Below are 27,526 nucleotides of genomic sequence, written 5' to 3' on the forward strand. Positions count from 1 at the left end.
AGGCATTTGACACTACATCTACTGCTCTACCTTCATCAAGGTGTTTAGTCACATCCTCAAGAAATTCAATCAGGCTGATAAGGCATGACTTCCCTTTGACAAAGCCGTGCCGAATAATCCTAATCATATTTTGCTTCTCCAAATGTTCATAAATCCTGCCTCTCAGGATCTTCTCCATTAACTTACCAATCACTGAAGTAAGACTCACTGATCTATGATTTCCTGGGCTATCTCTACTCCCTTTTTTTGAATAAGGGAACAACATCCACAACCCTCCAATTCTCTGGAACCTCTCCCATCCCCATTGATGATACAAAGATCATCACCAGAGACTCAGCAATCTCCTCCCTTGCCTCCCACAGTAGCCAGGGGTACATCTCGTCAAGTCCCGTTGACATATCCAACTTGATGCTTTCCAAAAGCTCCAGCACATCCTCTTTCTTAAAACCTACATGCTCAAGCTTTTCAGTCCGCTGTAAGTCATTCTTACAATCACCAAGATCCTTTTCCGTAGTGAATACTGAAGCAAAATACTCATTAAGCACCTCCACTATCTCCTCCGGTTCCATACACACTATTCCACTATCACACTTGATTGGTTCTATTCTCTCACGTCTTATCCTCTTGCTCTTCACATACTTGTAGAATGCCTTGGGGTTTTCCTTAATTCTGTCCGCCAGGGCCTTCTCATGGCCCCTTCTGGCTCTCCTAATTTCTTTCTTAAGCTCCCTCCTGCTAGCCTTATAATCTTCAAGATCTCTATCATTACCTAGTTTTTTGAACCTTTCGTAAGCTCGTTTCTTCTTGACTAGATTTACAACAGCCTTTGCTGCTGAAATGTCTCGTTAGTAACTCCACTGCATTTTGAAGCCGACAGGATAACAAATCAGTTAGGCTGACTTTGGCCCCCACAACCAAAACATTCAAATATTGTTGAAAACCAGCTTGTAGACTGTACTCTTCCTAAAAGCAGAAAGTATTCCAACATATTCCTTTTAAACCATCATGAAAGGAATGACTACAGAATTAATAGCCTGATCTGTTACTGTAGCTGTATTTGTGTGTGTGGTTAGTTAAGTTTCTGGTCAATAGTGGCCACTATAATGTTCATGGTGGGAGACTGTGATAACAAGACCATTGCATTTGAAAGTTAGATGGTTAGACTGTTAATGGCACTCAGTGATATTATACTAATCAGCCTGTGCCACAATGTTATCTAGGACTTGCTGCAAGCAGGCAAGGAAAGCCTCAGCAGCCATATCTCTGACATTGAGAATGGCTTTGTAGATCAGGAGGCAAGAGGGGAAAGAGTAGGGCAGAAATGCTACTGGATTCATTAGTCTGGGAAACAGACAGGAGATTCTATGGATGAAAAAGTGACTCCTGGATGGTACATTGCATTACAGAGACATCTCAGGTTGAGTCCGCAAACACTAGGAAATCTGCAGATGCTGGAATTGCAATACACATAAAAGTTGCTGGTGAATGCAGCAGGCCAGGCAGCATCTCTAGGAAGAGGTACAGTCGACGTTTCGGGCCGAGTCCCTTCATCAGGACTAACTGAAAGAAGAGCTAGTAAGAGATTTGAAAATGGTAGGGGGAGAGGGAGATCCGAAAAGATAGGACAAGACAGGAGGGGGAGGGATGGAACCAAGAGGTGGACAGTTGATTGGCAAAAGGGGTACGAGAGGATCATGGGACATGGGGCCTAGGGAGAAAGAAAAGGGGGAGTGGGGGGATGCCCAGAGGATGGTCAAGGGGTATTGCGAGAGGGACAGAGGGAGAAAAAGGAGAGAGAGAAAAAGAATGTGTGTATATAAATAAATAAATAACAGATGGGGTAGGCGGGGGAGGTGGGTCATTAGCAGAAGTTTGAGAAGTCAATGTTCATTCCATCAGGTTGGAGGCTACCCAGATGGAATATAAGGTGTTGTTCCTCCAACCTGAGTGTGGCTTCATCTTTACAGTAGAGGAGGCCATAGATAGACATATCAGAATGGGAATGGGATGTGGAATTAAAATGTGTGGCCACTGGAAGATCCTGCTTTCTCTGGCGGACAGAGCGCACATGTTCAGCCAAACGATCTCCCAGTCTGCGTAGGGTCTCGCCAATATACAGAAGGCCGCATCGGGAGCACCAGACGCAGTACATCACCACAGCCGACTCACAGGTGAAGTGTCGCCTCACCTGGAAAGACTGTCTGGGGTTCTGAATGGTAGTGAGGGAGGAAGTGTAAGGGCATCTGTAGCACTTGTTTCGCTTACAAGGATAAGTGCCAGGAGGGAGATCGCTGGGGAGGGATGGGGGGCGGCGGGGGAACGAATGGACAAGGGAGTCGCTTAGGGAGTCAGGTTGAGTCCACTGCATTCTTAAGGGGATGGGTGACCAGTCAGAAATCACAGTTCATATTTGTACCAATGACGATATGCAGGAAGGGTGATGAGGTCCTGCAAAGTGAGCTCAGGGAGTTGGATGCCAAGTTAAAATACAGTATTCTCCAAGATGGTGATCTCAGGATTGTTACCAGTAATCGCATGCTCATAAGGCAAGAAATAAGAAAACAGTAGTTTCACGTGTGCCTAAGGGTGGGGGGTGGTCATCAGATTTTTGGATCACTGGAGTCATTTCTGGGGAAAATGGAACAGCTTACACCTGAACTGGAGGGGGACCAATATCCTTGTGGGAAGTTTTGCTAGTGCTGCTTAGAGGGTTTAAATTAGAGTTGCAGGGGATTGGAAACTAGTGGCAGGGCAGCAAATGGAGTGACTGTGGGGATAATAAATGTTAAGTCTACAAGCAAAGACAGAACTGGCTGATGACCAATGATCTGAGATGCATCTAGTTCAATGCAAGGAGTATTGCAGGCAAGGCATGGATCAGCACATGGAATTATGATGTTGTGATCGTTAGTGAGACTTGGCTGTACAAGGAGCACGACTAGCAGCTTAATATTCCAGGGTTCAGAATCAAGTTTAATATGTCATGAAATTTGTTTTATGGCAGCAGAACATTGCAATATATAAATGATAAAACACTATATATTTCACGGCAGTGCTCAGGACACACTGAGATAATATGGGTGGAATTAAGGAATAAAAAGGTGATTCATTAATGGGTCTATATTTATAGACCACCTAACACCCAGATGGATTTAGAGAAACAAATCTTTTGAGAAATAACAGACAGCTGGGAGGAAAAAAAGGCTGCAATAGCAGGTAATTTTATTTTTCCACATATCAACTAGGATTTCCATATTGTAAAGGAATCGGGTAGAATTTGTCAAATATGTTCAGAAAATTTCCTTAATATATAGTGGCATCTATGAGAGAGCACAATACTGGGTATCTGTTTAGGAAATCAAAAAGGGCAGGGGACAGAAGTGTGTATAGGGGGAAAACTTGGGATCTAGTGATTATAATTCCATTAGTTTCCACTTAATCATGGAGGACAGAACTGGTCCTCAGGTTGAGATTCTATATTGGGAGTACGGCCAATTTTGATGGCATCAGAAGGGATCTGGCAGGTGTGGATTAGGTTAGGCTAGGCTGTTTTCTAACAAAGAGATGCTTGGCAAGTGTAAGGCGTTAAAAGGGGAAATGCTGAGTACAGACTCCTGTTAAAATAAAAGACAAGGTTATTAGGTTTAGAACATAGAAATCTACAGCACATCACAGGCCCTTTGGCGCACAATGTTGTGCCGACCATATAACCTACTCTGGAAACTGCCTAGAATTTTCCTATCGCATAGCCCTCTATTTTTCTAAGCTCCATGTACTGATCCAAGAGTCTCTTAAAAGACCCTATTGTATCTTCCATTACCACCTTTGCTGACAGTGCATTCCACACACCCACCACTCTGTGTGAAAAACTTACCTTTGACATCCCAAACAACAGGAATTCTGCAGATGCTGGAAATTCAAGCAACACACATCAAAGTTGCTGGTGAACGCAGCAGGCCAGGCAGCATCTGTAGGAAGAGTTCTGACGAAGGGTCTCAGCCTGAAACGTCGACTGCACCTCTTCCTACAGATGCTGCCTGGCCTGCTGCGTTCACCAGCAACTTTGATGTGTGTTCCTTTGACATCCCACTTGTACCTACTTCCAAGCACTTTAAAACTATGCCCCCTCATGTTAGCCACTTCAACCCTGGGGAAAAAGCCTCTGGCTATCCACACGATCAATGCCTCTCATCATCTTCTACACCTCTATTCGGTCACCTCTCATCCTTTGTCACTCCAAAGTGAAAAGGCCAGGTTCAGTTAACTTATTCTCATAAAGCATGCTCTCCAAATCCAGGCAACATCCTTGTACATCGCCTCTGCACTCTTTCTATAGTATCCACATCCTTCCCTGTAGTAAGGTAACCAGAAAAGAACACAGTACTCCAAGTGGGGTCTAACTAAGGTCTTGCATAGCTGTAACATTACCTCACGGCTCTTGAACTCAATCCCAGAGTGGATGAAGGCCAACATACCACATGCCTTCTTAACAACTCTGTCAACCTGCACAGCAGCTTTGAGAGTCCTATGAACATAGACCCCAAGATCTCACTGATTCTCTGCACTGACTTACAATTTGGCCTACTGAAATAAACCAATTCACACTTATCTGGATTGAACTCCATCTGCCACTTCTCAGCCCAGTTCTGCATCTTATCAATGTCGCGCTGTAACCTCTGGCAACCCTCCAAACTACCTACAACATCCCCAGCTTTTGTGTCATCAGCAAACTTACTAGTCCACCCTCCTACTTCCTCATCCAGGTCATTTATAAATATCACAAAGAGGATGGGTCCCACAACAGATCCCTGCGGGACACAACTAGTCACCATCCTCCACGCAGAATACGAACCATCTACAACCACCCTTTGCCTTCTGCGGGCAAGCCAATTCTAGATCCACAAAGCACGGTCTCCTTGGACCCCATGCCTCATTTTCTGAATGAGCCTCACATGGGGAACATTATCAAATGCCTAACTGAAATCCATATACACAACATCCACTGCTCTACCTTCAATGTATTTTGTTACATCTTCAAAGAATTCAATCAGGTTCGCAAGGCATGACCTGCCCTTCACGAAGCCATGCTGACTATCCCTAATCAAATTACATCTCTCCAAATGCTCATATATCCAGCCTCTCGAGATATTCTCCAACAACTTGTCCACCACTTTTTATTAAAGAAAGTAGCACATTGAGTTATTGATCACTTTACAACTTGATTATTTTGTAAATATAGCCCAGTGAAAGAGGGAATCTTAGTTACTGAAGGATTCTGAGGACCTGCTTTGCTGATAGGATCAAATGAGGTGCCTGAGGATTATAAAAAATGCAAGAGAACACTTGAGAGAGAAATCAAGAGCACTAAATGAGGACACAAGGTTGTTCTGATCGACGTGAGAATTTCAAAGGTTTGTATAGCTATATTAAGAGCAAAAGGATAGCAAGGGACAAAAATTGAATTTCAGCATGGTCATCTATGCATGGAACCAAAAGAGATGGGGATGATGTTAAATTAATTTTTACAACCAAGTTCACTTGACAGACACAAAAACTATAGAACTAAGGTAAAAGAGTTGTGAGGTCATGGACTGTACCCAGATTATGGAGAAAAGAGATGGCTGACTTGAGATGAATTAAGATAGATAAATCCCCAGGGCCTGACAAGGTGTTTACTTGGATCTTGTGGAAGGCAAGTACAGAAACTATAAAGATCCTGGCAAAGATATTTTAAATGTCCTTAGCCATGGGGGAGATGCTGGAGCACTGGAGGTGGCTAATGCTGTTCTGTTGTTCAAATCTACACATCAGGTGTGGAATTATAGGCAGGTGAGCCTGACAACAGCTATGGGTAAAGTATTGGAAGGTACTCTAAGGGACAGAATATACAAGTATTTGGATAGACAGGGCCTGATTAGGAATAGTCATCATGGTAGGTCATCCCTTACCAATCATACAGTTTTTAAGAGGTTACCACAAAGTTTAATGAAGGGAAAGCAATAGATGTTGACTATATAGACGTTAGCAAGGCATTTGACAATGCCCATATGTGAGGCTGGTCCAGAAAGTACAGTCACTTGGCATTCAGGATGAAGTAGTAAACTGGATTCAGCATTCACTTAGGGAGAGAAAGTATATTGGAGGGTCATCTCTCTGACTGCAAGTCTGTGACTTAGTGGGTGTGCCACAGAGGGCAGTGTTGAATGTTGTTCATCATATGTATTAATGATTTAGATGATAATGTGGTAAACTGGATCAGCAATTTGCAGATGACACCAAGTTTGGGGGCGTACTGAGCAGTGAGGAAAGGCCATTAAAGCTTTCAGCATGATCTTGACTATCTGGGAAAAATGGCAGATGAAATTTAATGCAGACAAGTGTGAGGTGTTGCACTTCAGAGGACTTACACAGTGAATGATAGGGCTCTAAGGTATGTTGTAGGGCTCTGAGGTATGTTGTAGCTTCATCTTTACAGTAGAGGAGGCCGTGGATAGACATGTCAGAATGGGAATGGGATGTGGAATTAAAATGTGTGGCCACTGGGAGATCCTGCTTTCTCTGGCGGACAGAGCATAGGTGTTCAGCAAAGCGGTCTCCCAGTCTGCGTCGGGTCTCGCTAATATATAGAAGGCCACATCGGGAGCACCGGACGCAGTATATCACCCCAGCCAACTCTCAGTGGCCACACATTTTAATTGATCTCCCAGTGGCCACACATTTTAATTCCACATCCCATTCCCATTCTGACATGTCTATCCACGGCCTCCTCTACTGTAAAGATGAAGCCACACTCATGTTGGAGGAACAACACCTTATATTCCGTCTGGGTAGCCTCCAACCTGATGGCATGAACATCGACTTCTCTAACTTCCGCTAATGCCCCACCTCCCCCTCGTACTCCATCTTTTATTTTTATACACACATTCTTTCTCTCACTCTCCTTTTTCTCCCTCTGTCCCTCTGACTATACCCCTTGCCCATCCTTTGGTTCCCCCCCTCCCCTTGTCTTTCTTCCCGGACCTCCTGTCCCATGATCCTCTTGTATCCCTTTTGCCAATCACCTGTCCAGCTCTTGGCTCCATCTCTCCCCCTCCTGTCTTCTCCCATCATTTTGGATCTCCATCTCCCCCTCCCCCTCCCACTTTCAAATTTCTTACTAACTCTTCCTTCAGTTAGTCCTGACGAAGGGGCTTGGCCTGAAACGTCGACTGTACCTCTTCCTAGAGATGCTGCCTGGTCTGCTGCGTTTACCAGCAACTTTGATGTGTGTTGCAAGAACTAGAAGCCATAGGTTTAGGATGAAAGATGAAATATTGAGAGGAATCTAAGCAGAACCCTCTTCAGAGGGTGGTGTGAGTGTGGAATGAGCTGCCAGCAGAAGCTGTAGCTGCTGGTTCGATTAAACATTTAAGGGAGGTTCGGATAGAGAAAGCGTGCATGGAGTCGAAGAAAGTTGTGTGGAACGAGCTTCCAGCAGAACTGGTTGAGGCAGGTTCGATGTTGTCATTTAAAGTTAAATTGGATAGATATATGGACAGGAAAGGAATGGAGGGTTATGGGCTGAATGCAGGTTGGTGGGACTAGGTGAGAGTAAGAGTTCGGCGCGGACTAGAAGGGCCAAGATGGCCTGTTTCCGTGCTGTAATTGTTATATAGTTATATGTTAAAAAGTAGGGGGAGTTCTTAATGATTACCTTCATTCAGTATTCTCTTGTCAATGAGGGTACTGATGGATGAGGACACCATATAAACAGGCTAATATACTGAAGCATGTCAAAGTTTAAAACATAAGATGTGCAGGAAAATTTGAAAAACATAATAGCCAAGTCCCCAGGGCCATTCACAATTTGACCAGGATACTATGGGAGGTGAGGAAAGAAACTGCTGCGCTTTAGGCTATGATCTCTGTGTCCTCAATGACCACAGGAATAGTACAAGATTGAAGAGTGGAAAATGTCATTCCTTTGTTCAAAACAAAGTTATAGGGATAACCCTGGGAATTACAGAACAGTAAGTTTTAAGTAATTGGTGGGAAAATTTCTGGAGAGGATTCATAGACAGAAGTTTTACAAGAATTTGCAGAAACAGTCTGATGAGGGATAGTCAGCATGGCTATGTGAAGGATCAGGTTGTGCCTCAAGCCTGATTTGTCACTTCCTTAAAGAATTCAAACAAATTGTCCTGAAGGGTCTCAATTCGAAGTTTATTCCTCTCCATAGATGCTGCCTGACATGCTGAATTCCTCCAGCATTGTATGCGTTCATGAAGGTAGGATGTGGTGCACAGTTAATTTAATTTCAGTAATGTATTTAACAAGGTTCAACATGGTAATCTCATTCAGAAAGCCAGAGGCCTGGGATCCAGTAAATTTGCAGATGAAATGAAGTTGGTGGAGTTGTCGATAATGTGGAGGGCTGTCGTGGGTCACAATGGAACACTGATAGGATAAAACTCTGGTTAGACTACACTTAGAGTACTGTGTTCAGTTCTGGTTGCCAGATTATAGGAATGATGTGGAAGCCATAGAGAGGATACAGAGGAAACTTATCAGATGCTGCCTGGATTAGAGAGCACATCTTATGAGAAACACACAAAATGCTGGAAGAACTCAGCAGGCCAGGCGGCATCTATGGAGAAAAGTACAGTCGACGTTCCAGGCCGAAACCCTTCGGCAAGACTGGAGAAAAAAGGCTGAGGAGTAGATCTGAAAGGTGGCGGGGGAGGAGAGAGAGAAGTACCAGGTGAAAGGTGAAATTTGGAAGGGAAGGGATGAAGCAGAGAGCTAGGAAGTTGATCAGTGAAAGAGACAGAAGGCCATGGAAGAAAGAAGGCGGGGGGGGGGAAGAGATCTCCGAAGGGTGGCGATGGGCGGACAAGGAGATCGCGAGAGAGGGAAAAAGGGATGGGAAATGGTGAGGGTTGGCGGGGGGGGGGGGGGGAAGAAAGATGGGGAGGCATTACTGGAAGTCTGAGAAATCAGTGTTCATGTCATCAGGTTGGAGGCTACCCAAACGGAATACAAGGTGTTGTTCCTCCAACCCAAGTGTGGCCTTATCCCAACAGTGGTCGAGGCCATTGATGAACATATTGGAATGGGAAGTGGAATTAAAATAGGTGGCCACTGGGAGATCCCACTTGTTCTGACGGACAGAGTGTAGATGCTCAGCAAAGTAGTCTCCCAATCTACGTCGGGTCTCACCAACATATAAGAGGCCACACTGGGAGCACCAAACACAGCATATGACCCCAAAAGACTCACAGGTGAAGTGTCGCCTCACCTGGAAGGACTGTTTGGGGCCCTGAATGGCAGTGAGGGAGGAGGTGTAGGGGCAGGTGAAGCACTTGTTCCGCTTGCAAAGGTAAGTGCCAGGAGGGAGATCAGTGAGGAAGGATGAATGGACAAGAGAGTGACATAGGGAAGGATCCCTGCAGAAAACAGAAAGTGTGGGGAGATGTGTTTGGTGGTGGGATCCTGTTGGAGGTGGCGGAAGTTTCCAAGAGCTATGTGCTAGACATGTAGGCTGGTGGGGTGGTAGGTGAGGTCAAGAGGAACCCCATCGCTGGTAGGGCGGTGAGAGAATGGAGTAAGAACAGATACGCGTTAAGTGGAAGAGATGCAGTTGAAGATAGCGTTGATAGTGGAGGAAGGAAAACCCCTTTCTTTGAAAAAGAAGGCATCTCTTTAGTTCCAGAATGAAAAGCCTCACCCTGGGAGCAGATGTGGCAGAGATGGAGGAATTAAGGGAAGGGAATGACATTTTTACAAGTAGCAGGGTGAGACAAGATATAGTCCAGGCAGCTATGAGAGTCCATTGGTTTATAATAGACACTGGTGGATAAGCTGCCTCTGGAGATAGAGACAGTGAGATCGAGAAAGGGAAGGGAAGTGTTGGAAATGGACTAAGTGAATTTGAGGGCAGGGTAGAAGTTAGAGGTAAAGTGGATAAAATGAACGAGTTCAGCACAGGTGCAGGAAGCAACAACAATGCATTTGTCAATGTAGCATTGAAAAAGTGTGGGACGGACACCAGTGTATGCTTGCAACATAGACCGTTCCACATAGACGACAAACAGGTAGGCATAGCTGGGACCCACACGAGTGCCCATGGCTACCCCTTTTGTTTGAAGGAATTGGGAGGAGCCAAAGGAGAAATTATATAGAGTGAAGACAAGTTCCGCTAGGCAAAGGACAGTGGTGGTGGAGGGGAACTGGTTGGGTCTGGAGTCCAGAAAGAAACTGAGAGCTTTTAAGCCTTCCTGGCGGGCGATGGAGGTATACAGGGACTGGGCATCCATAGTAAAAATAAGATGATGGGGGCCAGAGAAACTGAAATCCTTGAAGAGCCTGTGAGGTGTCACAGATGTAGGTAGGAAGGGACTGCACTAGGGACGGATAGAACAGAGTTGAGGTCTTGTGAAGACAGGTTGAGCAAACTAGGACTTTTTCTTTGAAGCGAAGCAGGATGAGAGGTAACATGATAAGAGATGTATTTCATGATTAGAGTCATTGACAGAGACTTTCCCTAGGGCAGAAATGGCTATAATGAGAGGGGATAATTTTAAGACGATTGGAGGACAGTACAGGGAGCATTTCAGAGATAGATTTTTTTTAAATGCAGAATTACACAGAAAGTGGTGTGTGCGTGGAATGCACTGGTATAGACGGTGGTAGAGGCAGATACATGAAGGACGCTTAGATTGGCACATGAATAAAAGAAAAATGCAGACTGATGGGAGGGGGCTGTAGGGATATCGTACAGGTGCAGACTGATGTGATTAGACAAAAGATCAGGTTGGCATGGACTAGACAGCCAAAGGGCCTGTTTAGTGGTATTCTACAATTCCATGTTAACATTCAATTTATCCAGGAAATCAGCAGCAGCATCCTGACTTCTAGTGCAAGAACTATCATAATCTTCCTTTGTGCAATATGATACCATCTACAGGATTGATTTCTATTTGTTGCTGCAGAACTAGTCATATGCCTAGATGAGCTGTTCCAATAAAGGCAACAATGAAGACAATGAAAAAAGTGATAAAATGTCAAGGTATGCTCTGTTCACAAAACACAGGAGGATCTATGCAATTACAAACCTATCAAACTGCTCTCAAATTCTCAGCCAAATGAAGGAGCCTTTTGGCAGCGTCATCACACAGCACTTACTCACCATCAAGCTGTTCACCATTACTCAGCTGGGATTCTGCCAAGACTACTTGGTTTCTGAGTTAATTACCCTAGGTTCCAAATATTGGCAAAAAAGTGTTAGATCACAAGGAACTCTCAACTTACAGACATTGTAGAAGGACATTAACTATAACTGTAACATTTATTACCTTTGCACACTTGAAATAAATTAGCAATTGTCACCAAACGGTATAACTCTGTACAAATAGCTGGAAAAAATCATGGCTTTTAATGTGACCATATTAGATTTTATTCAGTTGCATATGGACTCATTTAATGGTGTTGCGCAAAGCAAAATAATGCATTTCAGTTGTTTTCCGAATGTATTCTTACTTCAGAATAAGCAAATAAACGCGTCAAGCATTTGTTCATACATGTTGGTTTATGATCTATGACAAAAATGAATAAATGAAATACATCCATGTTTATCAATGATACAAAAAACATGTGGGCAAATAATTGCTTAGGAGTACACTAGAAGTTTATACTGTACTGGGTGACGCAGTAGCATAGCAGTTAGAATGATGCAAGAAGCACGGCAACACTTGCGGGCTGTCCCCAGCACATCCTCCAACCATGCTGGATGGTGACACAAAGCACTTCTTTGTTTCAATGTACATGTGACAAATAAATCAAATTATTTTACAAATGGATAGATATTTGAAGCAGGAAAGGTGGCAGAAAGAATATAATACTTGGAAAAATGAAAAATTTCCATTTTTTGAATTCTGGCAAAGTATTTTACAATGTTAAATAGTTGTATTAGCAGAGTGCACAGAAGAAAATTTACGCATGAGTATGAAAATAAATAAGGGTTTTTTATATATTGAAAGGAGGTTGGAGTAGAAAAGGACATGAAATGGATTTGATAAAATGACACAAATATACAGTTTTGATCTTGGGATTCTAGGGATGCACTTGCCGGTAATGCTGCAAAATGCAGATTATCAAATACTGTTTTAGATGAATCCGTTCTAACCACAACATCTGACCGCCTCCCGTAGCACAGACTGAGAAGTAGCTACAGACTTTCCTTATCTGTGCAGATCAGCTGCTCACCACTCTCCTGGTTGATTTTTCAGCAACAAATTATAACTTGTAGTCTCATGTAGTACACAAATCAAAATATGAAAGTATGGCAATTTTAACAAGCACACCTCAATCTTCGGGCCAACTAGCACAAAACCAGAACAAGACCATGAGCCAGTTCTCATTCGGGGATTGGAGGTGGAGAAGGTTGGTAACTTTAAAGTCTTGGTATTACCATGTCAGAGGATATGCCCAGTGGCCAGCACACAAATGCCACCACAATGAAGGCATGACAACCTCGACTGTCTTCGAAGTTTATGCAGATTCCACAGGTCATCAAAAAAACTTGACAAACTTCTACAAACGCATAATGGAGAATATCATGACTGGTTAGATCACAGCCAGGTTTGGAAACACCAATATCCATGAACAAAAAATACTAAAAGTGGGGCTGCACTGTGTCCACCATCACAGGCAAAACCTGTCTTTTGATTGTCAAGCCTTGTTTGTGCATAGATTTTCACTGATTCATTTGTACAGTCGGCCCTCCTTATCCGCGAGGGATTGGTTCCGAGACCCCCCGCGGATACCAAACAACGTGGATGCTGAAGTCCCTTATTTAACCTGTGCGGGTGGACTTTAGGACCCGGGGTAGCTCCGGACCTTATTTAACCTGTCTCAGTGCCACTGGACTTTAGAACCCAGCACAGCACCCGCTGCCCGCAGTTTCTGTTCCGTTGACTTATAATACCCAATACACTGTAAATGCTATGTAAATAGTTGTACTGTATTGTTCAGGGAATAATGACAAGAAAAAAAGTCTGTACATGTTCAGTACAGACGCAACTATTGTAGCTCTTCTGAGAATGCTGATGCTGCCTTAGCATCAGCCAATCCCGATTCTCCCATGATCTTTAAGTTCTTGAGGCTGTAGTGCTTTACATAGCCAGCCATCCCTAGCACTAACACTTCCACGAATTTCAGCTTCTTTCTGCTTTATTATGCAAATACTCGATTCGTTCTTACCGACCTTACGCCCACTTCGGAATGCGACATGCCACTTTTCAAAAGATCTAATATTTCTAATTTCTCGGCAAGAGATAGCATTTAACGCTCTGTCTTAGTCTTTGAGGAAATACTTTGACCATGTAATTGCTTTTTAGGAGCCATTTTTTCATAGAAACAAAAGCAAACGAACAAGACACGAGGTGAACAATGCTCGAACGAGTGCTGGAGAGAGAACTTGTGCATGCGGAACTCGCGGGTAAGGAAGGCCGACTGTACATCTCTGTTCTACTGTATACACCTGCAAGAAAATTAATCTCAAGGTGACGTGGTTTCATACTTGTACTTTAATAAATTTACTTTGAACTCTGAAGCTGTTTTGTCCATAATTAATTGCACCTAGTGGTAAAATTAGTTGTAGTTAGTGGTAAAATTGAAGAGGAGTTAAAAAGAATGTGGGGGGGGGGAATAAAAGTGGGATTATGTAAATTGGTGATTGGTGGCCAACATAGAGCTGTTGGGCTAAAGGGCTTGTATCAATGCTGTATGACTATTGGAAATCCAGCTGTTAAAGCTGTTATCACTTTGTGATAAAAATACTCTCCTACACACTGTTCCGTGCAAGTCCCAGTAACTTCCCCCAAATTACAATAATAGAACTATATCTATGGAACCACAAGCACAGAAACTTTGACATACCACACTCTTACCTGCTATCAAATATCAATCTAACTCAAGCCATTTATAAGTACTTGGCAATTCAAGCACTTATCTGGATCCTGTTCATTTCTTTTGAGAATCAGAATCAAGTTTAATATCACTGGCATATGTCGTGAAATTTGCTAATTTACAGCAGTAGTACAATGCAATACATAATAATAGAAAAAAGTGAAGTGTATGTGTGTGTATGTATGTATACATGCACCCACACACATTATATACACACAAATATAAATATGTAAAATAAGTAAATTAAATTAGTAGCATAAAATAAAAGAATTAAAGTAGTGACGTAGTGCTCATGGGTTCAATGACTATTCAGAAATCAGACGGCAAAGCGGAAGAAGCTGCTCCTGAATCATTGAGTATATGTCTTCAGGCTTCTGTACCTCCTTCCTGATGGTAGCAATGGGAAGAGGGCACATCCTGGGTAAATGGGAATCCTTAATGATGAACACCATCTTTTTGAGGCACCACTCGTTGAAGGTGTCCTGGATATTACGGAGGCTAGTGCCCAATGATGGAGCTGACTAATTTTACAACTGTCTGTAGCTCATCTCAATCCCGTTCAGTAGCTCTCCCATAGCAGATAGTGATGCAGTCAATTAGAATGCTCTTCATGGTAAATCTGTTGAAATTTGTGAATTTTTTCAGTAACATATCAAACTTCCTTAAATGCTTAATGAAATATAGTCACTGCCTAGCTTTTGTATAGCTGCATCAATGTCAGGTCCAGATTAGCCTCAGAGATATCGACACCCAGGAACTTGTTCACTTTTTCCACTTCTGAACCCTCTCTAAGGACCTGCTTCCACTTCCTATCAAGCAATACATTTTAAATTCCAAACTTCACGAAGCTTTTCATCTCTAGGCCTTTTCTCCCTTACCTAAAACTGATTCCCCCTGGATTTAGATATGCCTGTTACAGAGAAGTGTTTTCTAGCATCTACTCTATTTACCCGTCAAATTTTATACACTTCTTTAAAGTCCCCATCATTCTCTGCTGTTCCAAAGATAACAAACCCAGCCAATCTAGCCTTTCTTCATAACTGAAGCACTCCATACCAGAGAGCATTCAGGTTATTCTCCTCAGTGCAATTACACCAATCTCATAGAATGGCAAACAAAGCTGTACACAGTACACCCACTGTTATTTAACAAACGCTCTATATACTGTAGATGTAGCATAACCTCCATGATATTATTTTCTATGGTCTGGTAATCAAAAGGCAATTATTCTGGATGCCTTTTAACCACCATCTGCGCTGCTAAAGTCCCTCAGTTCCTTAATACTTCTATGGTTTTATTCATTGTGAATGATCAGCTGTATTATTTTATCCAAAATGCAACACAATAGTAATCTGCCATTGCTCTGCCCATCTCACAAACTCATTTGTCCACCTCATGATAGTGTGAACTTGTGAAGGGTACAGATTAGTGACTATGAAACAATTGGCCCTTGCCTTGAAGTTTGGAGATTTGGAAAACCCTGTTAAAGCAGTCCTATCAATTTGTTTGAGGCATCTAAAACAGTAACAAAAACATTTTTCCAAGAGAAATGTGAAAAATGTTTCATACATTGTATCAATGGGCTGCTAACATTAACCAGGAAATACTTAACTGTTTTTGCAGCTATACCTAGAACAAGTATAGAATGATGCACTACATTCTTGGTGACTTTTTGGCCAACACTATTCAAAGCTTGAGAACTAAGGGACAAGAAACAAGCTGATAACCAGTCTTAACAGCTTTCTCAATTTTGTACTAGTGTAGTTCATTATTTTGCACCCTTGTATAAATTAATGTAATTTAAGCAACATACATCAAAGTTGCTGGTGAACGCAGCAGGCCAGGCAGCATCTATAGGAAGAGGCGCAGTCGACGTTTCAGGCCGAGACCCTTCGTCAGGACTAACTGAAGGAAGAGTGAGTAAGGGATTTGAAAGCTGGAGGGGGAGGGGGAGATGCAAAATGATAGGAGAAGACAGGAGGGGGAGGGATAGAGCCGAGAGCTGGACAGGTGATTGTTGTTTAATGTAATTTAAGTTCACATTATCTATGTCCTCTTCTACAAGTCTTTTACATAAAACACAGGTTATAATAATGCAAGCATAAAACAAGGATTAACACTGAGGCTTTATAAAGCATTGGCCAGGCCACATTAGGAGATTGGAGAAGTTTTGGGCCTCATATCTAAGGGATGTACTGGCATTGGAGAGGGTCCAGAGGAGGTTTACAAGAATGATATCGGGAATAAAAGTGTTAATGAATTAGAGGCATTTGATGGCTCTGGGCCTGCACTTACTGGAGTTTAGAAGAACGAGGAGGAAATCTCACTGAAACCTACAAAATATTGAAAGGCCTAGATAGAGTAGATGTGGGGATGTTTCCTATAGTGGGAGATGAGGAGCAATTTCTTTAGCCAGAGAATGGTGAAACAATGGATTTCACTGCCACAGGTGGCTGTGGAGGCCAAGTCATTGAGTATATTTAAAATGGAGTTTGATACGTTCTTAATTAATAAGGGTGGCAAAGGTCACTGGGAGAAGGTACAAGAATGGGATTGAAAGGGGAAAATAAATTAGTCAGATCAATGGAGCTGAATGGCCTAATTCTGCTCTTACGTCTCATGGTCTTGAAAAGCTATTTTACTCTATGTATGACTTAAATTAAAAAATACATGAACTTGACTTATGTGACTTAAGAAGCTGAATTTATAGTAAATAGTACTTCTTTCTCCAACAACCCCTGGTTTGGTCTGGATGAACCAGTGTTATGCTTCTTCTGGTAACACACTTTACTATACCTTTCACTGTATTTAAGATTAGACATTCCTGTCTATAATTCCATAACTAAACTCTCACAGCCAAGATGGTTTTCAGCATCTCCAAAGTAGTTACTCAACTGATCGCTCATAAGCATTTAGGAGAGGAATGAGTGTGTACTCTTAATACAACAAAAACGAAGAGGAAGGTGGGAATTAAAACCAAGGCGATTATTCATAAATCAACAGCAACCGAGTTCAGCTTTGGATAAAACTGCATCAATACCTTAGAAATGATATACTTCAAGTTCTTTAGCACTATACAATTACTTGGCACAATATTCTGGGACCATCACCCTTCCCTACCTAATAAAGAGCATTAATAAATAAGGTTAGTGTATATTAATTATACATAGTTTATCAATTACTTATGTAGTAATATGAAATGCATTCCAGAGTGCAATCATTAAGTTATTCTGATAACAGTGCCAAACATTTCAAATACATTGAGCTAACAATTAAGATACTAAGAATACAACCCTTATAAATTATAATTTTCATTATAATTTTGGAGAAATGGGGCAAGGTAGACATGTTGACAGCATTCCATTTTATGCATACACCTGCAACTCAGAAAACATTCCTAGTGAGTTAAATATAAAAAAATCTATGCTATAATTTTTTTGAATGTAATAGCAAACAGAAAGCTGAAAAACTATGGTGTCAAATTTATCAAACTTCAGCATAGTCGGTTACTATGAAATGGTATAGTTTCTATGGTTTAACTGTGTGATACCAGCAGCGTAACTATTTTAGTCATGAGGGTAGTCATGTGGCCACAAAAAAAACACTGCCACTGTCATTCTTGATTCAAACTTTTGAACATAAGCACAACAACTCATAGAGGAAAACTCCCAAATGGATCATTCAAAACTAAAATAAAATCCCAGGAAAATAAATAATCCTGAATGCAACATTCAAATTCAAAGTTCAAAGCAAAAGTATTACCAAATAACATACGTTACCATATACTACCTGGAGATTCATTTCCTTGCACATATTCACAGGCAAAACAAAAAAATACAATGGAATCACTCAAAATTACAAAGACTGATAAACAGCCCATGTACAAAAAAAGACAATCTGTGCAAACACAAGTTATATCCAATCACACCTTTCTCTATGTTAGTTTACATTTTTTTGGTCCTCTATGACATTTTCTGCAGTTAATTTCAAAAAATTTCCTGACAATTTACATCATACTTAACAGTGAACAATGTAATCTAAGTACCAATCCTTTTACAGCAAACTAGGATTAATTATGTAATTTTGTGCATTGCTATAAAAAAAACTTGCTTAATTGAAAAGGCTCTACTCTCACTTTTAATATATTTAACTAAGTTATTCAACTATCAACATTCAGAATATAATACATGCATTCCATTACTATAACACTAAATGAGTTTTCCATGTACGTTCTCAATTTCTTCCCCGGGTGCACCACCCAATTATGTGCTACCATCAATTCCACTGCTGCTGAAAGAGTCCAGCTCATTCAGCAATACCTTCATCAGCCTTCCTCCTTTGATCTTGGATACTATAACATTTAGCTCATATCACAAGCCCTCCCACACATCAATCCAGCTGCTAGTTTTTTGTTCTCCAGTCTGCATAAAAGATGTTCCTTTGTTATGCAAATAGGATTTGAATACAAAATTTTTAAACCATTCTTTCACCTTAATGATTCCAACCTGCCTTTAAAGCACAAACTCCACTACTGTCCATTCAGCTCTGATAAACCACTTTGTTAACAAAAATATTTGTTCCATCCAGCCATCTTTCTTACCACCTTCAAAAAAAATCCTAAAATTGTTTCCCTAATTTTTCCACTACTTCTAACACAATGGCTAGTCCTCCCCATGAAGTTGGTAGGAGAAAGCTTTCAGCTTGATATAAAAGTTATTACTACTATCTGATATAAAACTGCTCAAACCTGAAAATTCAGTATGAATAAAGCATCGCTCAAAATTGTGTCATGATCACAATCCTCCCATTCTACTTTCTCACTACTTAGAAAATTCATAATAACCATGGAATTAAAAGTAATAAGAAAGGCTTCGTGTTTTACAGGGGCATGCAGTGTTTCCAAATTATTAAACCATTTTTTTGCTCATGCATGAATATAATACCTACTAAAAAGTACAGCCAGAATATGAAGCCAGCTAGATCAAAACATGCTTTTTTTTGGATCAGCTAAAAGCCTCATTCTTTTGACTCAAATGTACATTAAGTTCTCCAATATGTTTGTTATGAATGCCATTTTCTTTACTGTAAAACAATACATTAATCACTTCTCTATCAAATACTGATCAATTTGTAGAACCTATTAGCAAAAAAATAAGAGTACTCCACTATTCAATATGGTGCTTCAGATCGTTTATTTCAATACTATTATGTTCCTTCCCTCTTCCATGCTGCTAGATGTTTGTGTCAAAAAATCTCTCTCCCCTCAAATTTACAGAATTACACTGGTTCACTACATTCTGAATGGAGGAGTTTCTTCTCATCTCAGTTCAAATTAGTACCATTATTTGAAGATGGTGACTCCTCCCCTCAGTTCTAGATACCCAGCTGTGGGAGCACTGTCCTACATACATCTGTTTTGATCCTTCCAATTCACTTCCTCTCATTCAAAGCTCTAGTGAATATATGCCCACTTGACCCAGTCTCTACTGACACAATAGCCCAGCTAACTCTGGAATCCTTTCTGTGAATGCTCACTATAATTCTTCAATAGCAAGTATACCCTGTCTCAGTTATGGAACCCAAACCTGCTCAAAATACTCCAGATGTACTCACAAGGCCCTATGTAACTGTATACGACATTCTTTCCCTAGCATTAAAATCACTTGTAATGATTCTGATTTTTTTATGATCAGATACAACAGGGTACAATAAAATTTCTTACTGAATGAAGGCAAATACTTCATTTGCCCTTATTGCCTAGTGCACTAGCATGTTTGCTTCCACTGATGGGCATACAAGGACACCCAAATACATCAGTATTTCCCAATCTTTCAATTTAAATTATATTCTGCATTCCTGTTTTTGTTTTGAAAAGCAATGCAAATAGCTTTACATTCATCTATGATACATACCGTATCTGCCGTGTATTAGCCCATTCTCTTAACTTACTATTTTAATGTTTCTTTGCAAACTCCATAACAGTTTTGTTTCATTAGTAAACTTGGGAATATTTGGCTCATCCTTCATCCAAATCACTGATATACAGTTGATATATAGTATGAACAGCTGCAAGTCAAGAACTGATTCTGGAATATCTGAAAGTCATTCCCAGCCACCCCAAGATCCAGTTATTCCTACTGATCCTGTCTTTTAAGTTTTTTTGTGTTTTAGTTCCGCACACTAAACTCTTATATGGTACTTATAATTGCTTTTGAAAATCCAAACATATCATTGACTGGTTTCCCCCGCAGAAACTCCATTAATTAATATGCTAAAACAAAAACGCCTTTAGGTATTTTTTCAAGCATGATTTCCATTCCATAAATTTATGCTGACTTTGTCAATCCTGTTGAATTTCTATGTTTCCTATTATATCACCTTGCCACAAATTAACTGCAGTAATACAAAAACATAGTAAACCTCCACAAAAGTAATTAAACAAAAAAACCCTTCAGCTTCAGTGAATACTTACACTAACAAAAATTATTTTGGTATCTTCTCTTCCCATAAAGGATTATACAGTCAAGTTAAATAAGATACCAGCGGAATGGATTACATGATATTACACTAAAGTACAGCTAATGCCAGCTAAAATATCTAAAAATTAAGAAGTTTCAGTTTATTCCCTTCCTATTTGGAACCACATTTTGAACTTCAGCATTTACAAAAGAAATACCATTTCCCAGCTCAAGACAAAATTGAACTTAACTATTTCACGTAGTACAATTGCAAACTGTTTGCATCATTGTACAAGATGGTAAAATAAAGTTGTGAACTAACACTGAGTGTGAAATTTCAATCCCTTTCCAAATCATGAGTTCAAATTAGCCATCTCAAAGATTGAAAAATAATAATTTTTATTTTACTGTTAGGAAACTAGAGTACATTAGCAATTTGTGCAAGAGATAGAATTTGAGAAGAAACATCTTAGAAATTTTCAGTTTGCCAAGAACTGAGAACAAAATACCTGCGATTTCATTATTTAAATATCAATAAAATCAAATTATCTTAAGTATTAATCATACATTTTGCTTTAATAACAGTAGAATTTAAATTAGTACATCATCCACTGAATGCCAGCCTAATAAATTTGCTTGTGAACATCTGATAGAAAGTAATATACAGTGACATGATTTATTAACTTTAGGGGAAATCAACATAAGGTAGCAATGGAGAACTTTGAATGTGCAGTTTTTGTCATTACTGATTTATTATGGAACAGGAAGGTTGATAGATTTCGTAAACATGAGATTCTGTACATGATGAAAATCCAGAGATTTATCACATCTTCAACCTACCCATAGTACAGGACATATAAAAGTTCTGCAGAATCAGTTTTACCCCACAGATTATTATTTTGTGCTTGATAGCTTTGATTGACATGCAGTACATAATGATATTACCTTTAAACAAAATAAGCATCATCTAATTTAAATTCCTTGCTCTTGAACCATTTTTCCACAACATGACAGGTTGAGGCAATATTCAAATCATTTTTATTTGTTATTCAATTTGAACATGTACTCACCAAATATGCCAATTTTCTAGTGTTCCTCATCAAAACGTATCTTATTTATAACTGTAAGAGCTCTACAATGTTTTTAAATATTGCTGCTTCCCATACTTCACCTGAAATAGTATATTACACCCATATATCAATCTACAGTTCTTCAAGCCGTTTAATATTGTCCCAAAGAATACAACTAAGTTGCCTGAGAATGAAATGGACAGCAAATTCACGTCAATCCCAGGAGATAGAAAGTTATTCCAATTTGTCAAAGTTAAGTGTTTCTTCATTCATTGCAACACTTTAAAAATGAAAAGCAATTTAGGAATTTTCATCTAGAAAGACAATCATATTTTCTAATGACAGAAACAAGTTATTGCTGTAACTGTTGAACACTATGATCAATGCACTGTAAGAACTAAAACAGTAGTGTATTTTTTTAAATATCTCAATAATTGACAAGAAAATCAGAGCTTAACATCCCTTGGTAATTTCTGTGGAAAAAACATCCCAAGAATAATTTACTGAAATTTTCCCAATTCATACATCAGCTGCAACCAGTTATATTAAGAAGGGCGACTTGAGTTACATACTTCTTTATCAAAGACTCAAAATCTGCCCTGCAAGGGTCCAATTCAACAGTTGCCCTTTCCTCCATATGATCATGAGTGATATACAGTCACACATATATATTACTGCTTTCCAAAGCTCTTTCATTTCATCTTATCTACTTTCAGAAGTGTTCCTAAGCATCACCACTATTTAACTCTTTCTTTGGCTGTTTCCCCAACTTCTGTTGAGATAAAATTCCCATTTAATGATGTACTTTGGAAGATTTTAGTCACATTAAAAACTATATACAAATACAAACTCATCCCATTGATTCTTGGTTATTTACAGTCACAACTCATCACAAAAATCCGTACATTGACTGGTAAGATGTACTGTCCCAGCATTCACAGACCAAATGAAAATGCTCTAATAAAGCTATAGGACGTATAATTTTGATATAATGGCAATTTATTATTTTGTTGCATTCCCCGATGTCCCCGCTTCCAATCTGTGAAAGTAAATTACCCATTTTTATCTTGGCAACTATCCAACATAGCATTTAAAATTTCTCAAGTGCAAGTAATCATAAGCAAGATCCATGTATTGCTATGATGCAGCATGTGGGAATAATGCCAGAACTGACTCCCAATTTTTAGTGATCTAAAATTATGGAAGTGGCAAAAGTAAAAACCTGTCATCCAAGATACCAACTTTAAAAAAAAAGCTACCCATGCTCAAAGATTATGAACCAATTATAGGTGGAGACATCTGCTGCTGCTTCTCACAGCCAACGTTTTTGTATACATTTCATTCAGCTGTCCACAGCGCAATTTACAATACAAATTTTGAACTGCCTCCTGCATACTTGCTTAGATTAAAAACATAGTTCAAATTGCCTAGTTTGTCTTTTTAAATTCATACCGTATTAATCCTAATACCCAAAACAGTGCACATAATCTATGCTTTACAAGATAGTTACCAAGTTTTGCTTTTAAATTCACATAAAGACGATTAAACTCTTACGTACCATCGAAATGAATACTGTACACAACCCCCAAGGCATCTCAATATACCTATACCAGTTATTTCACTTTGAACACCTGACTAAATGATATCACATGCAGAATTCAAAGATACATTCCCTAGGCTGAAGTGGACACAACCCACTTCACGTAAGATCTTTTCTGTGATACTGATTTAAAATTTGGTCCTAGAAATAAAACAAGGTGTTAACTAGCTTTGTTAATGATCCCAACAAAATAAAACTAAAGAAACTGATGTTAGCTCCAAGTGGACAAATAAGTGTTAACAATAAAAACAGAATTTCATAAACCATAGTGGGAATCCATCTGATTCTGCCTTTCATGAAACTGGCTAAGGGCACCACTTTACCGCGGCCACTTTTCCAAGTACATACTTGCACAGAATATTCTAAAGCATATAGTTGTACTTATAATAGTTAATACCACTCTGACCTTGTATATATTAATGTACAAATTAGGAACACAAAGTTGAAGTACTCGTAACTACAAAATTGGACAATCACAGCTGTGTTACAAAAACTGGCAAGTGTCAATAAGAAACTGTTAAATGTGGTTATTGAGAAGTGTAACAAGTGGAAGGCAACTAAAACATGCAGTGCCAAAGGCTGGAAGGATACAGGTTCCCGCTCAATTGGCTGCACACTGATCTCATTCATGCCATCAGCTGGAGGGCAAAAACAGGAAGAAAGAAAAAAATTTCAATACTTCCACACAACTATACTCTTGTGCACCTCCAATTGTATGACAGAAGTCTAAAAGTTGTTTCCAAGCTCATGACTTGGAATTAATGCAAAAATACTTATAAACCAACAAAATAAAGACTATAAATTGGAATTTGATAGTTCTTTTTAGTTATTAATACAGATCATATACTGAAATGTTAAGATGGATAACTTAAGAGTTAAATATATTTCCCTCTTTTTTGAGAGCACTTATGACACGAAAATGATTACAAAGCACAGATTTTTTTTCTCCACAAAATTATTGGGAGGAATAAAATTAGGCTATGAAGATTTAAAAAAACAAAAAAACTCGTATCTATTTTCCATGTTGTATCTAACATAAGCTCACAATGTTGTGTGCAGGTTATTGAGTTGAAAAAAGACAGTTTTTCCACATTTTCTAAAGATCTCAGACTGTTGCACACAACTCCAATCAGTTGCTGCCTTCTATTAGCTCTTTTTGATTGTGAAGATCACAAGGATAGGTCACAGCATCAACCTAACAAAAAGTTTTTTTCTGCAGTAGTCGTACAAATGGCAGAATTCCTCACAAATATCATTTCTCCTTCACCACAATGAGACTTGACTTGCCTTTTTGACAAAGATAAACAAAAATATATATTTTTCTATAGGCACTCATTACTTCTATATTTATCCAAAATTAAACTGGAAACTGACATTGTCAAGTTTTCTGTAAATTTGTTTGCTTGCTTGCTCTATTTGAACAACAGGTCAGCATATAAAAGAGTAAATCATACAACCAACTGGCAATTATTATAGCTAACAATTAGACTCAAAAACTAACCAATCTTTGGCTCATGAGAAACTTTTGATCAATTCCTTGCTATTTAAATTTCACAATAATATGAACACAAACCCCTATACAGCCTTTTATTAACAAGTCTAAATACCCACAAGAGCTAAAACGTTGATAGGGCTTACAGAAAGAATGAAAACCTTCAATGACAGTCCTATATAACATCACATTCATCGGAACTGACAACTTATTCTGAGGGAAGGTCAAGCAGGAACGTGAACTCTACACGTTACCCATGCTGCTGTACATTTCCAGTCTTTAATTCTATAACTTATCACCTATACACACACTATTCACCAAAGAGATTACAACGATATAAACCAAAAATAGTCTCCTTTAACATAAGGCAAAAAAACTGCCGTCCATATAATTAAACTCTGTTAAGCAGTTCTGTTGGGAATCATTATTTCCCCAATGCAATTTAGAATCGAGGATCAACATTAATTACATAAAAATAAAATATGCTTAACCACAGGAAAAAGCCAAGCAACGTTCTCGATAGCTAACAGAAATGCCACTCCATATTCCAGGCCTTGGCTAGGCCTTTCAAGGGATTGATCAATCTCCTCGGTCGCTGAAGGAACATAAAATCCGATCACGAAAACAAAACTCAACATTCTCCCTCCTCGTTCTTCAAGCAAACGAAACCCAATTACATGTCTTGCGTGTCAAGTTCCCAAACGAAAACGGTGTTTAACACAAACACACAGAAAAAAAATCCCTGGGAATGCAGAAGAAAGGAGGGGTGAAATCCAATATGAAGGAATCAGAAAGGGTGAGAATGGTGAGGGAGAGAAGAGGGGGATAATGATGGGCGGGGGGGATTTCTCTATCTTCTGCCCGCCACCCCCCCCCCGCCACTTCTCCTCCCCTTTTCTCCGGCCTTTACTCACCCAGAAGCAGCAGCTTCAGCTCCCTGCGCGCATCCCGCTTGTCCCGTCGCAGCTGCCTCTCTATCTCGGCGTTGATTCTCTTGGATTCTTTCGCCTCTTCGCTAAGGCAGCACGCCATGATAGAGTCGAGAGTCATGAAGCCTGAGGTATTTTGTAGAGGGGGGCTGGCCGAAGGGGGTCGGTGGGGAGGAAGGGAGGGGGACAAGAGGAAGGAATGACTTTCTCCTCACAGAAACGCCGACATGAAGGGAAAGAATGAAAAACAGAAACGGAGGCGGAAGAAAAACGAAGACCCGCTTACGGGTTATATTTTTTCCCACATAATCCTTCTATCCGTCAAATTCTTTTTTGCTTCCTCCTCCCTTCTCGCTCCAACTGTTCACCGCCACCGCCTCCTCCTTTTTCGATTATTTTAGAGCGAAAACAATAATAAAACGTCCCCTCTTCCTCGCTGGACTCGCTCGCACACATACACACACCCCCGTTCGTACCAACTTGACGGCCGGAAGCGAAGGCTCGGGGAATGTGGGGGAGGAGGGGCGAGGAGAGAGAGAAAGTGAGAAGGGAGGTAGGGCGATCGGCGCGCTCACGTGCGCACGCGGTGGCAGTTGGCGTTTGAGCGCGAATCAGGGTGGGGTTGCAAAAAGGGCTCGGGAGCTTCGGGGGCTCTTCCCGAACCCGCCGTGTGTTTGACTGATGTCGGGCCGCGGCCAATCAGACCGAAGCTCGGCGGACGCCAGTCGGCGAACGGGGCGGGGCGGCCGCGCGCGAGAGGATCCGCACGCCGAGGGGTGCGGCGGGGCGGGCGGGCAAGCGCGCGCGCCGGTCCCGGCGAGGACGCGTTGAGATAAGGAATGTCCAAGGTATAGGGAAGCCGGTCGGTGAGGATGCCTCCGTCCTGAGCTTCGCTGATCATTTACTGGCTTTCATTTTGCTGCAGATAAAGTTTTTGATGATTGCGTCTAGCTTTTTTTTTTAATTTTCTATTAGAAAAGCGGCATTATCCAGTGAACCTGATCCTTTCCATCGACACTGCCCCTGACCTACTTAGTGTTTCCAATATTCTCTGATTGCCACAGGTCGTAGTTTGTTTTGATTTTTTTAAGCACCGTTGTGCAAGAAAAATGCTGGAAAGCTGCGACATAAAGTACAAAATGTTGGATACATTCCCAGGTCAGTTAGCATAATATGATAGATGAGAGAATGTTAACTGTTTCATTTGTGTATCAGAACTACACACTGGTCATGAAGTATTAACTTGTCTCTTATCTCCATAGATGTGTCTAAATTCTTTTAATCAAGTAGATTATTTGGCTGTTTGTTGACAGGGTAAATGAAGAGATTTCTCCTGGCCAGAACAATTTCAGAAAGAATTAGAATCACTTATTATTCCTGACATATGACATGAAATTAGTTGTTTTGCAGCAGCAATACTGTGAATAGACATAAAAATCTATAAATTACATTAAAAAATGCAAAAAATAAATTTTGCAACTGACGATTAAGGGAAAGGATGGAAAGAAATTTCTTTTTGCAGAGTGTAATCAACATTTAGAATTTATTTTATTTGAGATTCAGCACAGAGTAGGCACTTCTGGCCCTTCACACTATGCACCCCTCCCAAAAAAAAATTCCCTGATTTAATCCTAACCTAATCAGGTGACAATTTCCAACGACCACCTACCAATGGGTACGTCATTGGACTGTGGGAGGAAATTGGAGCACCTGGAGGAAATCCATGTGGTCAGAGGGAGAACGTACAAACTCCTTACGGGCGATGGTAGGATTTGAACCTATGTCACTCGTACTGGAAAGCATTGCGTTAATCACTATGCTACGGCGCCACCCTAATTCCCAAGAAGACGGTGGAGGCTCAATTGGTGGGAATATTCAAGACAATTTAATATGTTTATCAATAGAAAGGTAATCAAGGGATATGGAATTAGTGAGAAAGTGACACCAGATGAAAAGGGACCTAACGGTTCACTCCTGTTTTTATTTGTCATGTACCTTTTCTGATTATATGTTAAAAGGGATATTTATAT

The 27,526-nt window shown here is 40.3% G+C and overlaps 1 protein-coding gene across 1 annotated transcript in view; it reads right to left on the minus strand.

The window, feature by feature from the left end:
• The window catches only part of LOC134337361 (guanine nucleotide-binding protein G(q) subunit alpha-like), a 132,177-nt gene extending 106,001 nt beyond the window's left edge, over window positions 1-26,176 (minus strand). Inside the window, exon 1 of the mRNA XM_063032299.1 lies at window positions 25,482-26,176. Within this exon, the coding sequence (XP_062888369.1) occupies window positions 25,482-25,617 (136 nt within the window). The 5' untranslated portion in view covers window positions 25,618-26,176. The remainder of the gene's footprint in view (window positions 1-25,481) is intronic.
• Between the last annotated feature and the right edge of the window lie 1,350 nt (window positions 26,177-27,526).

This window comes from Mobula hypostoma, chromosome 24, assembly GCF_963921235.1.
Source record: "Mobula hypostoma chromosome 24, sMobHyp1.1, whole genome shotgun sequence".
In the NCBI taxonomy this organism is placed as follows: Eukaryota; Metazoa; Chordata; class Chondrichthyes; order Myliobatiformes; family Myliobatidae; genus Mobula; species Mobula hypostoma.